The sequence below is a fragment of the Cinclus cinclus genome, chromosome 1 (assembly GCF_963662255.1).
Source record: "Cinclus cinclus chromosome 1, bCinCin1.1, whole genome shotgun sequence".
Lineage (NCBI taxonomy): Eukaryota > Metazoa > Chordata > Aves > Passeriformes > Cinclidae > Cinclus > Cinclus cinclus.
This window is the reverse complement of record NC_085046.1, coordinates 12896292-12917556: the sequence shown is the minus strand read 5'-3', so window position 1 is coordinate 12917556 and position 21265 is coordinate 12896292. Positions and strand designations below refer to the sequence as shown.

General features: G+C 34.9%; 1 protein-coding gene across 2 annotated transcripts in view; it reads right to left on the bottom strand.

Annotated features, from left to right (window-relative positions):
* Window positions 1–389: 389 nt before the first annotated feature.
* The window catches only part of CUL2 (cullin 2), a 40760-nt gene continuing 19884 nt past the window's right edge, over window positions 390–21265 (bottom strand). For both annotated transcript variants that reach the window (XM_062506728.1, XM_062506736.1), the window contains 15 exons: window positions 18907–19003; window positions 18700–18810; window positions 17324–17486; window positions 16012–16136; window positions 14328–14435; window positions 12303–12362; window positions 11794–11922; window positions 11604–11690; window positions 10944–11096; window positions 10473–10550; window positions 8663–8729; window positions 7341–7543; window positions 5182–5283; window positions 4365–4481; window positions 390–1321 (listed from right to left, as the gene is read on the bottom strand). In XM_062506728.1, the coding sequence (XP_062362712.1) occupies window positions 1190–1321; window positions 4365–4481; window positions 5182–5283; window positions 7341–7543; window positions 8663–8729; window positions 10473–10550; window positions 10944–11096; window positions 11604–11690; window positions 11794–11922; window positions 12303–12362; window positions 14328–14435; window positions 16012–16136; window positions 17324–17486; window positions 18700–18810; window positions 18907–19003 (1732 nt within the window). In that variant the 3' untranslated portion in view covers window positions 390–1189. The remainder of the gene's footprint in view (window positions 1322–4364; window positions 4482–5181; window positions 5284–7340; window positions 7544–8662; window positions 8730–10472; window positions 10551–10943; window positions 11097–11603; window positions 11691–11793; window positions 11923–12302; window positions 12363–14327; window positions 14436–16011; window positions 16137–17323; window positions 17487–18699; window positions 18811–18906; window positions 19004–21265) is intronic.

The window sequence follows — 21265 nt, the reverse complement described above, 5'->3', positions numbered from 1 at the left end:
GTATCTTTTAAAATTATAGTTTGCTTGTTTGAGAGTGAACAGTCACCATGTCAACCCTGATGAACAACACAGGACACGAAGTAGCCTGTGGATTTCTTGTCTCACCCTAACAGCTGGAAATCTAACTGGGGCAAAGGAAAACAAAACATGATAAAAACAACCCTAGTAGTGAGGAGGAAAACCAAGAAATACGCAGTATGAGTTTATGTGGAAACAAACAGATACCCATCCATGTAGTGTTTCTACCCAATACATTAAAGAAAAAACATTTTTCAGTTACTAGTCTGCTATATGCTTTCCCATTAAGAAGGTTCACAAGCCACTGAACTCTATCTTTGATGCTCATTATTATTATTCCCAAGTGTTTGTGAACTGTACCACTTAAATCCCCTCAAACATCAGTTTATTTTCTCTTGTAACATATTCCTATAGTGTGGGATTAACAAACACAGGGGAGGCCTTCAGGCACTGAGAATGTAAATTAGCCTAATCTCAAGAAAACAAGATGTGCAGTTAACCATAAATATTTTTATAATCACATCAAACATGACATACCTGGTATTCAGTTTTGTATAAATTAGTTGTTATGTCAGACCTACTTCTGAGGTTATCCAAAATCCAAACACGTAACATTATTTCTACTCTTCAGGCCTGAATAATATTTACAGACATTAATGCTATATCCAGCTCTACAATCATTCAAGACACATTATATAACTTTATTTTTTTTATTTGACAAGCAGCAGTATCATGTTCGTCATTTTTTTTACATTTTAATGTAGATACAATTATTAGGTTATCTGTCATATTACAATATTTAGGGGTTTTGTGTGATTTTTTTTTTTTTACTTTGTCTTAAGATACATTAAAAAACATCAACTGCAAACGTGAAAGGGGAGGGGGTGGGAAAAAAAAAAGCATGGTACCCAACCAAGTCTCCACATTTCAGCAATACTTCACTCATTCTTTTAGTAAAGTTTTAAGAAATGTCGTAATGACATGAGCTTGAAATATCTATAGGCATTTTCATTGACGCTCATGACATGGCACTGGTGATGTTGTAAACAGCAGAAAAACAGGGGCTGCCAAGTGACCAATTATGGAGGCACAGGCCTGCCTCTTCCCACAGGAACACACCAAACAGTGACAGCAATGATCTCCTCACAATCATACCTGCAGGATAGCAACATCATGCTACATAACTGTATTCGTCTGCAGAGGCCTGGCTTCTCTCTATGTACTGTTTGTCTATCAGGACTTCAATACACTTCTTAATCATGCTGATACTTGGGTTAAACCTAGCTCTTGATTGGCTAATTACCTGCAAAAGAAAGACACATTTTCTGCATTATATTTACTTTACACAGTTATAAATGCTATCTAAATATTTGCTAAAGATTTAAGGCAAATTCAGTATATTCTTCTTTTAAAGATAGGATTAAATAACCCTGGAATAGGTAATTTATAACAACCAAGAAAGTATCTCTATGTATTAGTGTGAGGACAGTGAAACTGACTGGTCAGCTCACTGGTTACTTTGGCCACATGTTCCCCTGATCTCTCAATTCTTCTTGCCTGCTTCATTTGTCACAGTACAAATGAAGACAAATATCCATGTTAAAAATTAATCTAATATTAACACATTTCTTCACTACTATCACAGTGGAGTTCCCCTACCACAACTGGAGAAAATCAGGATGAACTTCTCTTTCTTCAGTCATTGAAGACAGACCTACAGTTTCCTGAGTTCCATCTGGCTATGCTGGAACTTTTTAATATATGCAGCAAGAAGTTATTTAAAAAACAAATCTATATTTGCATTGTGAAAGAAATTGCTACTCCAGGCAAAACTTCAGATGTCTCTTTCTCAGTTTTGCCCATTCTCTTGTAGAGAAGGGGAAGAAATTGTGTGTAATAACAGAACATGCAAATAAAAAAGCAGGAAAATTTTTCAAACAAAAGATCTTACTCCTCAAGTGTCACAGTATATTTTGCCTGTAGTTTCTTATTTCTTCTATAAAGAAAATTATTTTTATTTCAGCTGAATTTTCAGTTTTCTTTACAGCTCCTCGTGGCTGGCTTTGTCCCAGCTCTCGAATTAGCTGGGGCCCTCTGTGAGCCAACAGAACTCACCAGGTGGAACTCACCCAGCAAAGCAAACAAAAAGCTCAAAGTTTTGTTGGGCTAACAGCCAAGGGTCTGGTATGTTCCACAGCAGTACAAGTGAGGAGAAACTGGGTGCTAACAAGCTGATTGATCTGCTTGGATTTCACCTAACAGCCCTCCACTGAAGCTGATTGTCACCACTACACATCATGTATTTACTTAAGACAGAAAGAACAAAACAGAATTTTGTATTGGTATGGGTTGTCTTGTTGTTGTTACTCTTTTAATCAAAGATAGCACAGGCAAGAAGGATAGATAGAAATACCTCATGGCCAGAATAAAAATTTTCTGGGAATGACTGCTCTGATGTCTCCCCTCCACTACTCTTCCAGACTTACTCATTTCATAGGAACAGCTACCTCATCCTGCAGGCAACTGCAACACTGAGCTAGAATTGAAATTATTAGGGCATATGGAACACAATTAACAATTCCACAAAGACCACATCCTGACACGTAGGGATCTACCAAGGGCCTGGCGTATTTTCTTCGACACCTCACCCTAAATGGAATGTGTGGTGCTGCAGTCTAAGTGTTAGAATCAGAGCGAACTACATTATGGTTAGGAGTCTCTCAAATATCTCTCTAGAACTATAATCTTGCCCTTATAGCTAAGAAAAAAAATATTAACGAGGTGAGAAAATATTAACTATTCATAGTAAACAGACTTCCTTCCAGGAAGATTTGTTCTTACTCAAGAAGTCAAACAAAACATTTTAATTGATACATTATATATAAGAATATAAACAGCATAACAAAAACAACAATGGAACCAGAATTAGTAGCAATATCATAACTATACTCTCTACTTAGTTTTTAACTGAGTAACCATAAAAATATCCACCTTTCTTGCAAAGCTGAAGAAAAATGTCCTAATGTTACCATTCTGCTAGAGCCCTGAAAGAGCAAAAGCTCAGGAATTTATGTGGCCCTTCAGTTACAAAGGAAGAAGCAACCAGAAAGGATTTGTTTCCAGGACAGAAAGATTTGTAATCTATTTCATCCTTATAAACTGGTGCCAAGCAAAGTACATTTCAAAAATTTTTTCTAATAATTTGACAGTGGGCAGAAAAAGGTATTTTTGAAGATGAGAGGGCTTGCCTGTCATTGTGTAATTTTAATGGCAAATTCTTACATGATTTCATCATAACTGCATGCGTGATTTAAATAATGGGAAACCAAATAAGCAAAGATTTTTGAGAAAAATCAAGACCTATGCTGCCTCATCTTTTAGATATGCAAAATCAGATTTCTCAAATTAAGCTTGATTTCAGACTATTTGTGTATAAACACTTCTTCAATATCCAAAACATTTAAGAGGTCTCACACTGCATCTTCTGGGCTTACAAACTCCCTGTTCTGCTAGGTTATTTTTAAGAAATAAAAATTAAGTAGTGGGTGTGGTAAACTGTTTCCTCCACCACCACAAATTATTCAATGTCTCTCCATCTCTATGTTCAAAGTGGTTCAATCTTTATTTCCCCTCCCACAAGTCTTCTCTGAGGCCATCCAGCAAGGCTCAGAGACGCAAGAATGAACTAAACTAGAGAGCGAGTTTTGGAAGTTTGAGAAAAGTAAAACTGGGAACTGGTTGGAAGGAGCAAATGTTAGGCTGGAATGAGAAATACAATTAGGCAGGAAACCAGCAGATGGGAAAGTGGGAGAAAAACAAAAGAAATAGCACTTCCTTCCAAGCCAGCCTGTGACAGTTCACAGGTCATTAATCTGGAATCTAAAAAATCTATAGAACTGTACCACTTTGTGGAAAAGGGAGATTAAAAAGCACATGTCTCCATACTCAGACAACTTTTAAAATTTAAACCATGATTTATAATAAAATAATGATTGGAGCACAAAATTGGCTAAGTGCTTCTGTGGAAACTCCATACTAGAATACCCCATTCAGGTTTTCGACTGATCCTGTAGCTCTGGCAATGATTTTTATAAGATACAACATCTCCTGGCATAGAACCAGCTAACAGGAAAGAGCAAGAACTTAATGTTGTGGTGCTAAGACACATTTACAAGATTGAGGGATCCCAGCTAGTACTGCAGTTCAAAATAAACCCCAGGGAAGTTCTCACTAATTTCTTACTAACTGGAATACTGGTTTCCACATGGTTGAGTTTTGTAGTCAGATGTTTTACCCTACTATACAGAAGATTTTCATGAAATCAAAGCCCAAGGACTTTTTCTTACCTCCTGAATAAGAGCATTATGTCGCAGCACTTTACGTGCTTTCATGATACGGACAATAGCAGCTTGAAGATACATTTTCCTGTCTTCATCCACAGCACTTCGGGTCTGCTCCATCTCCTGCAATACAGGAACACCAATAATGCTCAAAATACAGTAAGACCAATTAAAAAAAAAAGTATAAAAGTATGTTTAATAAAGTAAAAAGTATACTTTTTACTTTACTAAAAGTGGTGAACTAATACAAAAATGCAGGTGTAGTTCAATTCCAGGAAAAGCATGCCCATAAATTAAGGATACCAGGTTTCATGCAAGTCAGTAAGAAGATAGGAGAGAGGCATCTAAACCAACATTTTTGCTAGGGAGAAAAGCAAGCAGAATTTACCATAATGTATCGAGTTTGGCAGCAAATGCCTATCTTGTACAAAATCCCGTGTCTCAGAAGATACACTGAGAACATGGATTAACAAGACAGGAGTTGATTTTAGTTGCCAAAGGACACAAAACCATAGGAAAACAGTTGCTTTTATAAACATCAGCAACAAAGAAGTCTCACGATATAGATTAAACATCAATACCTTTGGTATTACCATTTTGTTTATCTTTTTCTTCTACTTTCTTGTTCTCTATTTCATCTTCTCTAGTCCTTATTTGAAGTCATAAAAACCTGTGCTGCTTAAGCTTTAAACCCATACAATTTCTTCTGTAAATCTTAGGCAATCTGATAGCTGCTTACTACACCAAACTAACACAGTAAATTCCATTTTAGAAAAATAAGCTTTCTAAGCTATTCAGGCTAGAAACACTAAAGAATGCTTGCCTGTGGTGTGTCTTTCTGCATTGATGTGGTAATTTTAAACTTCGTTCGTTTACTGCTGAAGTTCATATTTAATGAAAACGTAGACTCTGTCTCTATATCTTCCTGCAATAGAGAATAATTTTTAAAAATCAGGAATGGTACTGGGAAATACTAACAATTTACTTTGAAAAGTCACAATTAGGGTCATACATACACAGAAAAAAATTCAGATTTGTAGCTGGAAATTCTAAAATGCCACTTGAACTGGGTCAATTTTTAAAGCTAGTTTAACACTATGAAGAACTCTGAAATACAGGAATTTTGTTAATAAGCAATTTCTCTTGTAATACTTTGATAGCTTATCTTAGTTGCAAACACTCTCCATTTGAAGTCATTTTCTCCCTGCAAAAAAAGTAGGATTTGCACTTACTTAGGACAGGATCTCAAAGGGGAGCTGCGCTTTCATAATTTTTACAAAAGTTGTCTTCCAAAATTTAAGGAAAAGCATCTAAGCATTTTCGATGTTATAGCAGAAACAGCTGACAAACTGCAACTTCTACAGTGCACATCCATCTGCACATTAATCTCAATTCTTTTCCATATATATATGTATGTGTGTGTGTGTATATATATATATATCTATATGTCTTTTTTCCCCTGCAGTAAAAACACCTTTACATTCAAAACAGCATGACTGGACAGATCTCTGCAGTTTCCAGGCAAAAGTCTGTACAAGTATTACCAATTTCCAGCAGAATAAAGTCACTTGGATTCTGAGACCTTGGAATCTTGCCAAACTGTCTGAAGCACAAGCATTTTAGTAAACACAGAAAATATTTATCTCAATATGCACTCAAACCAATATTAATTCTAGTTTTATATCTTGTGACAAACAGTCTTGGCTACAATATATATCAAAACCAGGATACCAGGCACAGTACAGAAAATATGACATGAAAGGGGAAAGACCAAGAGTTTTAAGAATAAGCTAAAAAAAAATAGGCTAACATTAACTTTTAGCATTATTCTGCTGACATAATTGAATATAAACCAAAATAACTTGTATATTGAGCATGAACCAATGAAGATTTTACCCAAAGCTTCTCTTGCTCTTTCCCCCAAACCTGTTCAAAAAATGAACAAACAAGCAAAAGCAAACGACAACATTTATTACACTGTACTTTTCTGTTTGGCTTAGATACAGGTAAAGAGAAGTTTGTGTATTGAATTCCACTGCTTAAGCCACTAAAGCTCACTTGTTTATTTAATAAGTAAGCTGATAGACTGTCTACAGATCTACTATCACATTGGAGTGCAATGAAAACAGAAACAGAGACACTTGAATACAATAGTCTGGAGGGTAAAGAACTGGAAAATGCAGTGGTAAATATTAAAAAGTGAAAGGGTCATAAAGCTGTATTATTCCTTCTTCTATGATATAAGCTTTAAGAAACTGGGTGAACTTTATACAATGGACATAAATAAATGTAAATCCTTTAAATAACAGGCAACATTCTAAGATTATCAGAGATCTCATTGTATCCTGTAATAGCACAGGCACTTCTACAGTGCTTCTTACTTAACAGAGTAAAGTCTGTGCCCTTTGCTGTATGGAAAAAAAGGTTTCAGATAGGCTATACATGAGACAGAGTCAGAAAAAGAAGTATCAACCATTGCCTTAATCACAAATAAAGCTCAGATATTACTGGAATTCCAAGAAACTCATGGAATGATAAGTCTGGCAAATTGCAGCAAAAATCCTCTCACAGAAGTTCTCCTTGCTCTCCTTCTTGCTCCTGTAAACTGTCAGCAAGACAGAACATGATTGCTGTTGCTTTCAGTCTCTTAATCCCACAAATACTTTTTTAGGATTACTGCAAGACCCTCAGGTTTACTACTCAGTCTCCTTCTCATGATTCAGTACAACTTTGAAAGCAAGGAAACAGAAACAATAGAGTCCCTGCATTATTAACTTTTCATGCTGATATAGGCATAGAAAGCCTGTATGACAGGTGCTTTACTTTCTCCTGTCTCTTTCCTTATAAGCTTACAATTTTTCACAAGGATCAAAAAAAAAAAGCAAGCCTACAAAAATACAAGTAAACAATGAATATTAAAAAAAGTCATCAACAAATATCAGAATGACAAGACTGAAACTTTTTCATATCATTATGGCATACCTTGTCTGAGTCATGGTTGATCATTTTGACATCAAGCAAAGATTTGATGGTTTTTGTCAGTTCCTTCTCATTCATTTGTGTACTGTCCTGAAGCTCCTTGTAGCTGACAGTCTCACTGTTGTTGAAGGCAAGCAACACTGCCATTTGGTATGTTGTGACCATGGCTACATAAGGTTTGCACAAATAATTCATTTTTACTTCACCTGTAAAGATACAAGTAGTATTTTATAAACTGGTGAAAGGTGCTGAAAAGTCATCTGAAGCCTAACTACTAGAGCTCCTCCTACATTTCCAGACATTCAACCCAAATCTGTATTTAACACTTGAAATGTGACAATGACAACTGATGCTGTGAATTTACTATATATAATGTGACCTACAACACTCCCCTCACCCATATTAACTATGAATACTATACAAATAGTGCAATATAATATATCATAATTATAAATATGTAACTATTATAATATATAATAACTAAAAAAACAAAACAAGTAGCCTTAATACATTGCAATGCATAAACTTCAATTAACAGCAAAGTTTTTTAAAGGAAAGATTTAAAAACAAAGTAAAATACGTGTCCATCAAAACTTTTGCATATTCTTAGCTTTTTTAAATTCCCATGAAAAACAAAAAGCACTGAGGAAATCTACCTGAACGCAGATTTAGCTTTTCTGTGCAAAGGTGAGTGTGAGTTTACAGCAACCTCCTATTACCAGAACTAGATTTTCATTACATTACATTGTTGTAGACTAGTATGGTTTCCACCTCCATGTGGTATGGTGCAATGCTCAGTTGTTAAAGCCTGATACTGAAAGCACTTAAAATAAAACATGATTGACTGACACTTAGCAAAATAAACTATTATTTAATATACATCTTCTAAGGTATTTTTAATTATTATTATTACTATTATTACTATTTTTATATAGTAAATATAACTATGTATTTATGCAGATACTCACATACCTGAGTAAATTAGTATAATATGCATTCTTAAAATTATTTAGCATTTATGTAAGGAACATCTACACTACAGAAACAATTCCAGGGAATTGTTATTAGCTTAGCAGTTCTGCAGTGCTTTTTTTGCAATTAAGAACATACAATTCTAGTTTTACTAGGATTTAATAAATCACAGGCATGCAAGTTTACAAAACATAGATTTTGGAGATTTTAAGTACTAAATATTAATGTATCACACAAAATATGTTGACTTAAAATGCAAGATAATGTTCCAACTCTTAAGTCTTTTGACATTTGAAAAGAACTTTCAGCAAGTAACAGTAAGATAATAAGTTTAGCAAAGCACTTATTTTTACCTGTACAAAGATAATGTAACCAAGTAAGCTTCCTTCCACTAAAATGCTGGCTGTAAAATAATTCAAACTGCAAAACAAAATTAACATCAATTAGTCACACATATAACTACTCACAATAGTTTATCATCACTCTACCAACCTAATGAAGAAATACTGGTTTTATGTCCATCATACTGGATGCAAACATTGCAGATGAATTCATGACAACATTTTCCTTTAGAAGATGATTGATGATGCAATCCTAATTAAAGGTCAACCTTTGGTAAGGAGAAAAACTTAAGCAGATTCAAAGAATCTTGCCCTAGAACAGGATCAAACTCCCTAAACCCCACAATGCCAACACTGTGTACACACACCAATTTGTCTTACTCTGGTTTGGTCTGGCAACTCCGATTAACATTGAAAGAAAAAATAAAAACAGGGACTTTTGACCACTTTAGGAATTAGGTGTTTCTCCATCCACAAGCTCACACGGTATAAAAACCAGTATTTGTACACCACTCAGATAAATATACATTTACAGGAAACTCCAGCGGTTTCAGAAAAAGCTGCTGAAGAAAAACCTGCTGAAGAGGTTGCCCAGTCACAGAAGTACTCACATACTTTGGAGTGCAAATGCAAAACTTTTTTTCTTTCTAAACCCTTGCCAGAATCCTAAGAGAGCTCTCTCCATGAGTCAAATGATCAAACTGGGTATTAAATAAAGACATTGTCACACAATTTTCAAAGACTCCCCCCTCAAGGTCATGTTCTGTTTTTAAGGCACTGATCTCTGGCTAGGTGACATATGAATAACTCTGCTCCTTTAAAATGGCAAAATGGTGAAATTAGGCAAGCAGCCGAGACTCTGAGCTACTTCTGATCACAATTCTGTACCAATTTTCCAAGAGGCACAACTGACAATACTCCTATTTTAAGCCCACAAAGACAGCAAAATCTCATCAGTCACCTGGTAATCCTGTAGTGTAGGTGGGAAACTATTATATTGCTAAAACCAAGTGCCACTTAAGTGGAATTTAAAGCTGAATAAATAGTCCTAATACTCAGTAGTAATTCAAGAAAAAGATCTTTCACTACAGAAAAAGACATTTACCATTATAACTGATATCAAGTAACAATTTAAGGTATAAAACCAGCTTTAAAAATCTCTTACGTCAAATAATACAAAATATGCATTGCCTAAATTGTACTTCATCAATAAATACACCTTAACAAAGATCAACACAAATATTTTGTATTTTAACAAACTTTGTACACGTATCATTTAGAATACAATACTATAATAGAAAGCAACAAAATACCTCTACAAAGCAGAAATAATCACATAAGAAAATACTTGGCTGTGGTAAAACCTTTACTGCTTTCAGAAATCATAAAATGAGCTTTAGAGAAGTTTGCACAAAGCTTGACTTTGAACAGCTTCTATGAAACAGGGAACAAGAAACCTGCATTTGCATCTTAATTGCTGTTAAGATGGTTCAGATTTAATATTAGAAATAGAAACTTCTTTTATATAAATATTAGGAGTTGGTTTTGAAGCTAAGAACCAACTCAGTTAATTTGATTGCATTTGTTAGCATCTCTCTCAGCAATCAAAAAGTGTAGAAGAGAGATGTGAAAAAGCTGTGCAAATACATAGATAAATTCAGTAAGATATTTGTGTGACCCTTCCACATTGCATATGGACTGGAAACATGATAGCCATAATTTACAATCAAAATGTAGCAGCTCAAGTTTTGCTCTGTTAGAGTGATGATTTTTCATTTGGAGTTATTTTACATTTTCCACACATTTACACCTACTAACCTACCATCTGTACACTTTTTTCCAGTTCCTGAGGAATTGCAAATGTAGAAGAAGGAGCCTGAGTTAGAGGCCATGCACCAGCCTAAAAGTAATGGGAAAAAAAAAGCATTAACATTTTCACACAACATATATATATATGTTTAAAAAAATAACACTCTTTAGTGGATGTATAGTGTACATTATGTCATAAGACACTCAATTGACTCAGGAAGTTTTACTGACCTTTTTTTACTGCACCTTCTGGATAGCCCACTGAGGTATTAATTGAGATTGAAATTTTCTATCACTATTGTTTAGGGATCTAGTTGGTTGATTTTACAAAGAAACACTAGGAAAGTAAGCAATTCTACCATGACCATAAGCCATTGGTTTCCATATAAAGAAGTGGTCATAATTAGAAAAATTGTATATTTGTTATCAGAACATAAAAAAAATAAGTACAAGTAACTCAGCAGCAATAAACATACATTAGTACCTGTAGAACATATATCTGAAAACTAATTCCCAAATCAATGATTGTGTCCTGGTTTTTGATGAAGTTGTTGAATTTGTTGTTGAGATCAGCACTAACACTCATGTCTGTATACATTCGATGGAGCTTGCTGGTAAATTCATAACCACAGGCTTGCTGTGAAGAAATATTATAACAGTTTCAAAGTGAAAACAGTATTCATCATATCAATTATGTTCTTCACTGATATAATACAAAAATCAGTCAGCAGAAGTGGTTTATACTTACAGAAAACACTAGCTACAATAAAAAACAAACACCGTAAAATAAAATTATGACATTTACCTTAGTTTCACCTTACATACATTAATCTATATAAAAACATTGTTTTATATAATCAAAAGATAGATATGTTTATGAAAGTCCTTGGTACTTTTTTAATATTAACATGAATTACTTGAACAAAGCTAATAAAATTATCCAAAACCTCCTAAAAATCTCAGATGCCTAGGTGATACTTAGCCTTTTATCTTTCATAGACTACCAAAAATCTAGCTTTTGCTTTCAGCTTTTGGAAACAGATTTACTGATTGCTAAGTTATCTCTGGCACCCTCTGCTGCTCCCTCTCAATACTACATATTCCTATATTTATTTATTCTGTATTAGAAGAATATTTACCTTACCTTTAGTTTATTTATCATTGCTTCTTCAGAATCCATAGACATAGACAAACCATGAATTAATCTTTTTGCCAACATTCTGGCATAGAACTGCATTAAAAATACAGAGATAAGGATTTTAAGAAGCATAACCACATTCTTCAAGTATGCTTAAAATGTGACATTTTGACCATTACTGAACAGGAAAAATTACCTTTTGGAATACATCTTTGTCATCAATGTATTTGAAAACAGTAATGAAACTTGTAAGCTTGTCTTCTACTTCATTCTCTGTCATTCCTTTTGCTGATTTCTTTAACAAGTTGTCACAGTATTTGGCCAGCTCAAATTAAAAAAAAGAAAAATCAAACCCAAAGCTATTTGTCAAGTGTGAGAACAATTGCATGCCAAGGTACTTCCACATTTCTACAATAGTTCAAACAGTAAATAAGTCACAGTCTAAAGTCTCACATTCTATACAAGGGCTGTATTCATGGGCAAATGATACATTCTACATCCACAGAAAATACAGTTTACATCAAAAATGAGAACCACAGCAATTCTGCACACTCACAAAATGCGTGTGCATCTTAAGCTGTTAGTGCTGAAATACACACCTGAGTGTGACCCAGTGTAAGAGCTGGATATGCATGTGAAGGACCCTATGGCAATTCATTTGATGGCTTTATACAAGAATTATTACTTCCTGTGTGCATCACTTACCAACTCAGGTGCTTTGCAGATTGACTTGGGCTCCCGATAGTTAACTACTGATGTCAAAGCCTACACAAAAACATGGAGCAAAGAGAAAAATTGTCAATGACTTAAAACACTTTTCTTCATGAAATTTGAAGAAATCAAAACCATCCTCAGGGCAAAGACCATCTGAGATCCTATAAAACTGAACTACACAACAGGGGATAAAAACCCCCCAACTAATATAAAAGTTTAAATTACTGCTCTATGAGAATTTGGTTGTTAAATATTTTTAAGTTGAGAATTACGTAAAAATGGAAAGAATAGAGGAAGAAAAATAATAACCAAATAAAACCAAAGCGTAAGTTAAGTTCTGATTAGAAACTTAACAAAAGTATGATGATTTTGGTATACAGCAATATTATGGTCCAAAAGAATGGATGGAAAGAAACTTAGGAATAAGTGCAGATAAAGTTGATTTGAGCAGCAGCACATCAACAGCATGTATGTTGAGCTGAAAAACTTATATGATGTGTTCACAACAGTAAGAAATGAAAGCACTTTTGGTTGTTGGATTTTTTCCATACACTGAAGAGGAGAAAAAATATTGTTGAAAGTGGAAATCTGAAGCAGTACGAACAATATGGTGGCTGAAGAAAACCTGAAGAAGATGAAAAAGGAAGGAGATAATGGCAGTTGAGAAATGAAAAAAAATGGAGTTTCTAAACTACACATCACATTTAAATTGGAATTGTAAACTAAGAGCGAACCAAAAATACTGCATGACCACAGTTCCTGGGAATTATAGTTCCTCTGTAGAAGGAAAAAAAACAAAGCACTCTTCTGTACAATACCCCAAGATTCCAAAATTCCTAGAATTCCTCTGAGAAAAGAATGCATGACTTGACAAGAAACAGGAAACTCTTTAAATTTGGAGTGCTCTTTTGCAATAATACTAGAGGCAGCAATAGCAATTTTGATATCCACAATCAAAAATTAATAGCAAATCAATATTTTAAGTATTTATTGTAAGAAAGATCAATGAAGAATTGATGTATTTAAGAAAAAGTATATTGCCTATGTGCCAGCAAATGAAGTTGTCAGTCTCATGTTACTCCACCTTCTGGTACATGACATTTATTGCAATGGAGAGAGAAATGTATTTGGTACTGAAGTATTTGTTTTAAAATACTAAATCATTATTTTATCAATGTCATAAATACAGATGAGTAACTACTATTGGTACCATCATTGGTAGCTTCTCTATTATAACTTTTCAGGTTAACCTTGACTGAAATTCAACAAAGCTTTGACTTCAATGTCAACACTGACATTAACTAAACTGTAACTACTGCACACACCACAAAAGAGCAATGAACTGTATGTGTGCATCTTGTGACAGGAAATGGAAGAAAGGAAAGATATTTATTAGTTATAATTAATAATGATTAAAATTTATGATAATTAGAACTGTGATCTTGAATACCTGCATGGGTATGCATTTCAAAAAAAAAAGAGCAGCAAGCCTCTCTCCCTATATTTATTATTTGAATCCAAGTGCAGCTGTCTTCTGGAAAAAGTTACCTATTGTGGCAGTGATTGAAGTAATGTAAGTTTCCAGATATTCTTTGTAGCCAACTTGAAAAATCTAAGCAAACATTCTGTGGAAGTAATACTAAGATCATTCAGAGACAAACATTATTTCAGCATGCAAATTCAAGTTCAAATGCGTGTAAGAATTACCAAACCTCCCAAACCCCACCACTTACCTTCTATTACCTGCATTTATATTTACACTGAATGGATCAGCACCATTCTTGTGCTTTGAAATATGATGAAAGGTCTTTCTTTCAGGAAATAGTAAAGTGGTCTCCTTTAATGTATCTTTTCCCTTACACTGGACTGTCTTTTTCTCCATTGTAGCTCCAAACTAGAAGGACTGTATATCAACTATCACTGAACATATGTTGATGCCATGACGAGTTTTGGTGAGCCTGAATCAGGGTCCTGGATTTTGTTTTCCAATGCTTTGTTTACTTAAGTAAGAATTACCTTGTCAAGGGCACTCATAAAGTGTTGATCACCATTCAAAACAGTGTTGATCAGTTGAACAAATTTACTATGTACTTCCAAAACTGACTCCACAAACTGAGTTGGCATCTAAAGACAGATAAAACAGAAAGCAAGTTAGTGGGAAAACTAGTAGTATCTAACACAAACATATCTACGTTAGTTGTAGATTTTTTACTAATTACTCTTTTTTGAGAAAGTTAATACCACAGTAGTTTTTGAGAGGATGGATTCTGCATTGCTGCACACTCGCAATATGGTGCTAGAGAATGTTTTGGAAATAAAAAGTCTAGGCTACACTTACAGTCCTACTATGCAACCTAGATTTGAGTCTATACTGCTCTCACGCCATCTAATTTTCCCCTAAAATCCTTTATTAGCCTTTTCAAAAATCATTAATGTTAGCATAAATACAGCAATCAAGCAACTGATATCATAAGATGCTGCTTTCCCACACAGTGACTTCAGAGACAGAAAATCTGGATAATCCCTTTACATTTTCCTACACAGGGCAGTTACCAAATGAATTTCGTGCACTACATTCCAGCATCACATTCTGCATAGAAATGACTGACATGAGGTGGAGGAGTCCCTACACAGAGAAGCTAGCAGGCACAAGTGCAACAGTGTGCAAGGAACTGGCTCTGTAGCATAATTCTTCAAATACATTCTCAGGGCACATATTAAAAATATTTCAAAGTACATAATTTAGACAATAGAATGAGTATTTCACACTTTGAAATTATCTACATAAGGTTGTGAATTGTCACCATTCTCATAAGTCTGTAGTTATTTTTCTGTGTAGACATTCTTAGTTTGAAAGAATAAGTTCAATAAACCTAAAAATAATCTGAAAGCGAACTATACTTCTAAAGACTTCAGTCCTTTTTCAGTATGCACACAGGAGTCAAAGAATAGTAAACATTCCTGTGCAGTCAGTAACAGAGTGAATGTATAACAGCTTGTGTTTATGCATTATGACAGACAGAAACACTGGATAGCTAAAGTCACCATCCTTAAGTAAGCACAGATCTAAACAGCAAGATGTATACATGCACAAATACAATGTCAAATGAAAGCTCTTGTTGTTTGCCTCTCAGTAGCAATGCTGGAGAAACAAAGACAGAATGGAGTAATTTAAACAGACATAAACAGAAAAAAAGTTTAACACGCTTTAGTAAAATAAGTCAGATAATAATATTTTCAGAAATTACACGACAATGTAAGGCAAAATGACTACAAAGCTATTATGAAAACCACCACAGTGAAATCAGAACAGGATGTTAAGTCTTTGCAAAATGGAATCATTGGCTCCTAATATACCAGAAAAGCAAATGCCACTGACTTAAGAGAAATTCAAGGAAAAAATGCATACGTGGAACAAAGGGACCTACTTGCCCTGACATTATTAAGCAAACAACAATGAGAAATATCTAGCTGCAGTTGTTTCTGGTTAAATCACGATCACAACAATCAGCTCTCAGGACACATAAATGTGGCACAGATAACCATGATGATGAGAAGTTACAACTAATCCATCACATTTCAAACCAATTTTACGTGGGCAAAATTGGAAAACAAAACAGGATACACTAACAGGAAAAGGGCAAACACTTAATCAAGAATATTAATCAAATAGTCATTTCAGCTGCCTGAGGAAACTCACATTTTCCTGAGAAAGATTGCTGGTTGCTCTAAGGCCCTCATCATGGATATGGTTTTGTAGTTCCTGAATCATATGAGGTAAACCACTTGACACAGCACGAAGCAGAGTATACATATTTGCCATGTCTGCAACAGAGATACATTTTTATAGAGTACACTTAGAAACACTAAAAATTAACACTTAATATAGTATCATAATCTCACACAGAACTTTATTTAAAGACTGAAACAAGATCAACTGTTTTGAAAGAATAAAACTAACATACACTGGATCACTGAGAAAAGAAAAAAAATCAAAGAGTAGGCCTACTATCAGTATTTACTGAGTCCTGCCACTGTGACTACCTCACTCTTGCAATACAGCTTCTTCAGGAGAGACTGTAAGAAGACAGGTGGGCTAGTGTGAAGAAATAGCATGCCAGTTTATTTTAAACCTTGGCCTCCCTAAATCCCCATTAGCAGCAGCTGACTAAAATCAGTTTAGATATCTTCTTGACTTTTTATTTGCCTCCAGTGGTAGCTTGAAATTTTTCTCAAGTGAGAAAAACTCTGAACTGTTATTTTTATTATATTTTACCTCCCTGCACCCCCAAAAAAGAAACAAAACAAAACAAATACAAACTCTGATCAAACTTGAAAAAATCCTTGGAAACCAAACACACCATTATTAGATACAATTTGAGTTTTACTGCAAAAAATAATTTGTTTCACATAAGAGACACCATCTTCCATGCAAGAATAAGCATTCTTTCAAAGATAAGAGGCATGTAGTCATTGAGAAGCATGGTTTTTTTTCAGTCAAGTAGGGAATATAACTACAAGAGCATCTCCTTCTGTAAAAAGGATGTGGGATGAGAAGTCACACAATATTCAGTACAATAAAAAATGGTCATGAAAAGAAGCCAAAATATTTCATAAGCCTGACCTGTTAAGTGATGATGAAGAAATCTGTTAAGACAGAGCCATTGGTTTTCACAAATGAAAACACAAGCATAAAATATGATCAATTATACAGGAAACAGGATTACAGTGTGTTTTTAAGATGACTAAGACGAGGAAAGAGAAAGAGCATTAGTTTAAAGAACAGCTGTTAACAGTAAAAAGAAGGTTTTGACTATATATTTGCAAGAATGAAAATTAGTTACATGCTAAAAGAAAAATGTCCTTCAGGGTTTAATGGGGATTTCTAGGTAAGTAATATTAGTTGAAAATGTTTATGTGCACAGAAGGTCATTGAAAAAAGATAGGAAACTGCAATGCTAAGTGAATAAAACAAAAATATTTTCTGTCTTCTTGTGACCAGTGAGACTTACCACTTCTTTTCTCTTGTCTGATAATATTGTGACATTCTGCATGTAGAAACTGCAAGTGATCAGCTACCATTCTCTGTTGGCATTCATGAGTGACTTTGCCATATGAGCTGGGATTCAAGTACTTCCGACATCGCATTTCTTCATCTTTTAATCTACCTAAAACCTGCAGACAAGAGTTTAAACTGCGAGCTGAAGAAATACTGACAAACAATATAATAACAGAATATATAACAGTGTATGTATGTAGGATGAAAAACAACAATAAGTAAAAAAGTTACAAAATAACTTGTGCAGGACGCTGAAAAATTAAATTTATTCTTCTGAATCTGGCTGCTACTGAATGAGTATAATCTAGTCTGATCACTATCTAGGCTTGGTCACTATTAGATGTCTACAAGCATTCCACAGTTTTCATCTTGAAATTTCTTGTTCTCTTTAACTGTGTGACCAGTCTTCCCCAATTTCTCTTACCATACTTCTTATTCCATCTGAGAAAGTTTTACCATAATACCTAATAAAAAGAGAACTCTAGAATCACTTTACTATTCCATCTGCTTGTACGTACACATCTGCTCAACAGGTACAGGAGTACATCAGAGCTATTAATAAAAGCTCTTATAACTCAACGAAGGAAACAGGCTCTATCACAAAATAAGTCATATGAAAACTCCCATAAAAGCACTAACACCCTGTGAATGTGAGTGGAGTCTAGGGAAAGTAGTGCAGCTGCAGACTGCTAATGATAGGCAAAACTGCTTTTGATTTAGTTGAAGTCTTAGCCTGTCCCTGAATTTCACCACAGGTGTGCAACCATTAGCTTAGAAGCAATTTCACAGCTCTCTTCTCAACTCTTCTATCTTGGTAGTGTGGACAGTATGGGACCAAGAACTGACTCTCAGTATTGTATTGTTCTTTGTCTTCTCGAACAATGTATAAGAATTACAAGTAATTTAACCACAACATACACCATGAAGAAAAATGAAAGAAAATCCATGCCAGAGAATGCAATTTTTAACAATGTTTTGTAATAACTTAGAGTTTTCTCTAACCACATATTGCTAAAACTCTAATGTTACCCTATTCCAAACAGAAAGAAAGGAAGGGAGTAAGTAATACTGATCAACCTGATATGTTTTATTTTTTGTCTTTTTTTTCTCTTTTTGTGACATTGAATGATCATTTATTATGAGATATTTTGAAACTGACTGTCCATCCATATCAAGGCAGTTTATGTTCAGATTAACTGTGTCACTAAAATGTAACATTTCAATTACATGAAAGCATAACACAAAGAACAACTATGGGGATTGTACAGAACAACTTGTATCTCAGTAAAATTATTTTAATAATTGCATGTGTATTGAAGAATCTCTTACCTTCTCCATATACTGTGAGCAATTTGACTCTTGTAATAAGTTTGAAGCTTCTTGTTTATAATACTCCCCTGTTTCATTCAGAAAAGGACACTCAAAAATTTCCTGATAAAACTAGAACAGAGAATTTTTTTAAAGGACAAACAATGTATATACTAGATTGACATTCCAAGTAAAAAAAAAAAAACATAATCAGAAATGTGTATCTACCTTTAGGGGGAATTTTTTCTTATACTGTTCAACATGAACAAAGGAGTTAATAACCCCATGGATTACTTTCTGGTTTGGGTCTTCTCCACAGCGATCACTGAAACAGACAAAGCAAACATTTTTGAGAATGGAGGTTTCTGGTGTAACTCATCTATAACCAAATGAAATAAAATTAGATGAAGACATTTTTCAGTAAACTCCTCTGCTCAAACTAGCAAAATTGAAGAAGATTAATCTCAAAAGATGCACTTCTTTCTCTCATATACATTTAAATTGTTGAGCTAATTATTCATAAAATGTTTAAAAACATTAAAAGGTCATGAATTTCCAAGTATTTGCTAAAGCATATAAATATTCCAAATTACATATTCTAAGGAAGTAGTTTGAAAGCTACAGTAATTTGCATCTTGTACTTATAGCCTTTATTATATAGACTACCTTCCCACTCGTGTCCCTTCCAAAAAATCCATCCTTTTTACCAGCATCACAGCAAGAAGCATGCCATTTTCTTTTCTGAATATCTACTATTCAACATGTAGATTTAAAGTGGAATAAATAACACACTATTATCACAATGTTTAATCATACATGAGAAAAGGAAAACCTTACATCTTCCAGTCAAGCTCATAGCTTCAAATGAAGGAGCTGAAGTGAAGAAAATGTCTTTAATTCCATTCAGGTGAAAATAGAAGTAATTAAAACTAGTGTTTTGCATACTAAAAACATTAGCATTCAGTCCTTTGCAATGACTGGAAATAACAGACCCACACTCCAAACAGCGGAGACTTCCTCTAAAAGAAAAGTTCTAAAAAAGGACCACTTTGCATATGTACTTTACAACTAAGTAAAAAAATATTCCTTAACTCCTAAGGTGCTAAATAGGACTAAAATGTGATTTACAAAACTATATTTATGGTTATGCATCAAATACAAACATTACCATATATCCATCTAGGCTGGGGTGAAATGGGAGAGAAGCAACTTTGCTAATGTCATTTATTTTGGTTTGTAACCATGAAAAACTCCAGAGGATGCCCATGAGTTGTGGTGGTTTACCAGGACAGCCACACTAGCAGTCATGGTATTATTAACACCAGACCATCTTCATGTATCCACAACACTGATAATTACAGATACTGCTTTCAAACACTACTGTTTTCTTAGATCTGAAAACCTAAGCTCATGATGGGTGTAAAGAATCAGCTCTCTTAACAGACTGTGAACAGTCACTGTATGGTTTATGCAGTTTTATTATCCATTACAAATGGGATGGTCTGATTTTTTTCACCCAGGGAACAGGAAGATTTCCTCTGGTTGTGGGAACTGAACCAGTGGAATAAACCTGGGTTTGGGTACACATAATGACACCCTGCATCCCTGCCAACTTCTCTCTGCAGGGTCTGGTTTATGATGGCAAAGGCAGCGGCACAGAATCATAGAAGGGAAAAGTAAAATATCTGCCCTGGCCCTGCAACTCCACCCCAGAGGGGCCCAGGAGCATGGAGAGCTGCAGGATGCATGCAGCCTGTGAACACAGGGCTAGGTCATGGAGCATAGGAAGTCACTGAACTAAAAGTTGAGCATATTACAAGGCAGGGCTCTGGCAAGAGACAGCCCAGCCCAACTCTCACATGCAGGACTCTGAACCCGGGAAGGACCCTGGACCAGGTACACAAACACAAGCATTACTGGAGGAACAGCTCAAGCCCCAGCTTCCCTCTGCTCAGTTCACGGGCCACTTGAGACCCTTAGCCCATACACATTTGGGAGGGGAGGGGGCTGCACTGGGCAGACCCAGGGAACTTCAAGGACAATGTACATATAGGAAAAAGCTGTATAAGTACAGGAGACATGCTCCACAGAAGAGCTGGAAGGAAGGAAACAAGCTTTTGAAGCAGTGGTCAGATGGCACAAAGGTAATAAATGAAAATAAGCCCAGCACAGAACAGGCCTTACCTGCTCTGGCAGTCACTTCAGGTTTTTATTTGCACCAATGGCACTCTGCTCCCAGGAATGTGTGGTGCAAATGTCAACAAAATTTGACAGAAGTTTTAAGGACGACTTTCACAAAAGCTGTAGTAGTAAAAACAACTGCCACACTAAGATGGAATTGGTGACCCCACAAAGGTAGAAGTGTACAAAACGTTTATTTTTATTCTTGGCAGCAGTCAGCAAGCAACAGAGATTCATAAAGCTACAGGGCAGCTGCAGCACAGGTTGAAGCAGGGAAGTCACAGGATATCTTGGATATAAGGGATGATGTTTGGAAAGGAATCGGGATAAAAAAATAAAGTGCTAGAAACAAAAGTTGCACTAATTTAGGCGGTGACAAACATTTTTCCAAAAGAAATTAAGAAAA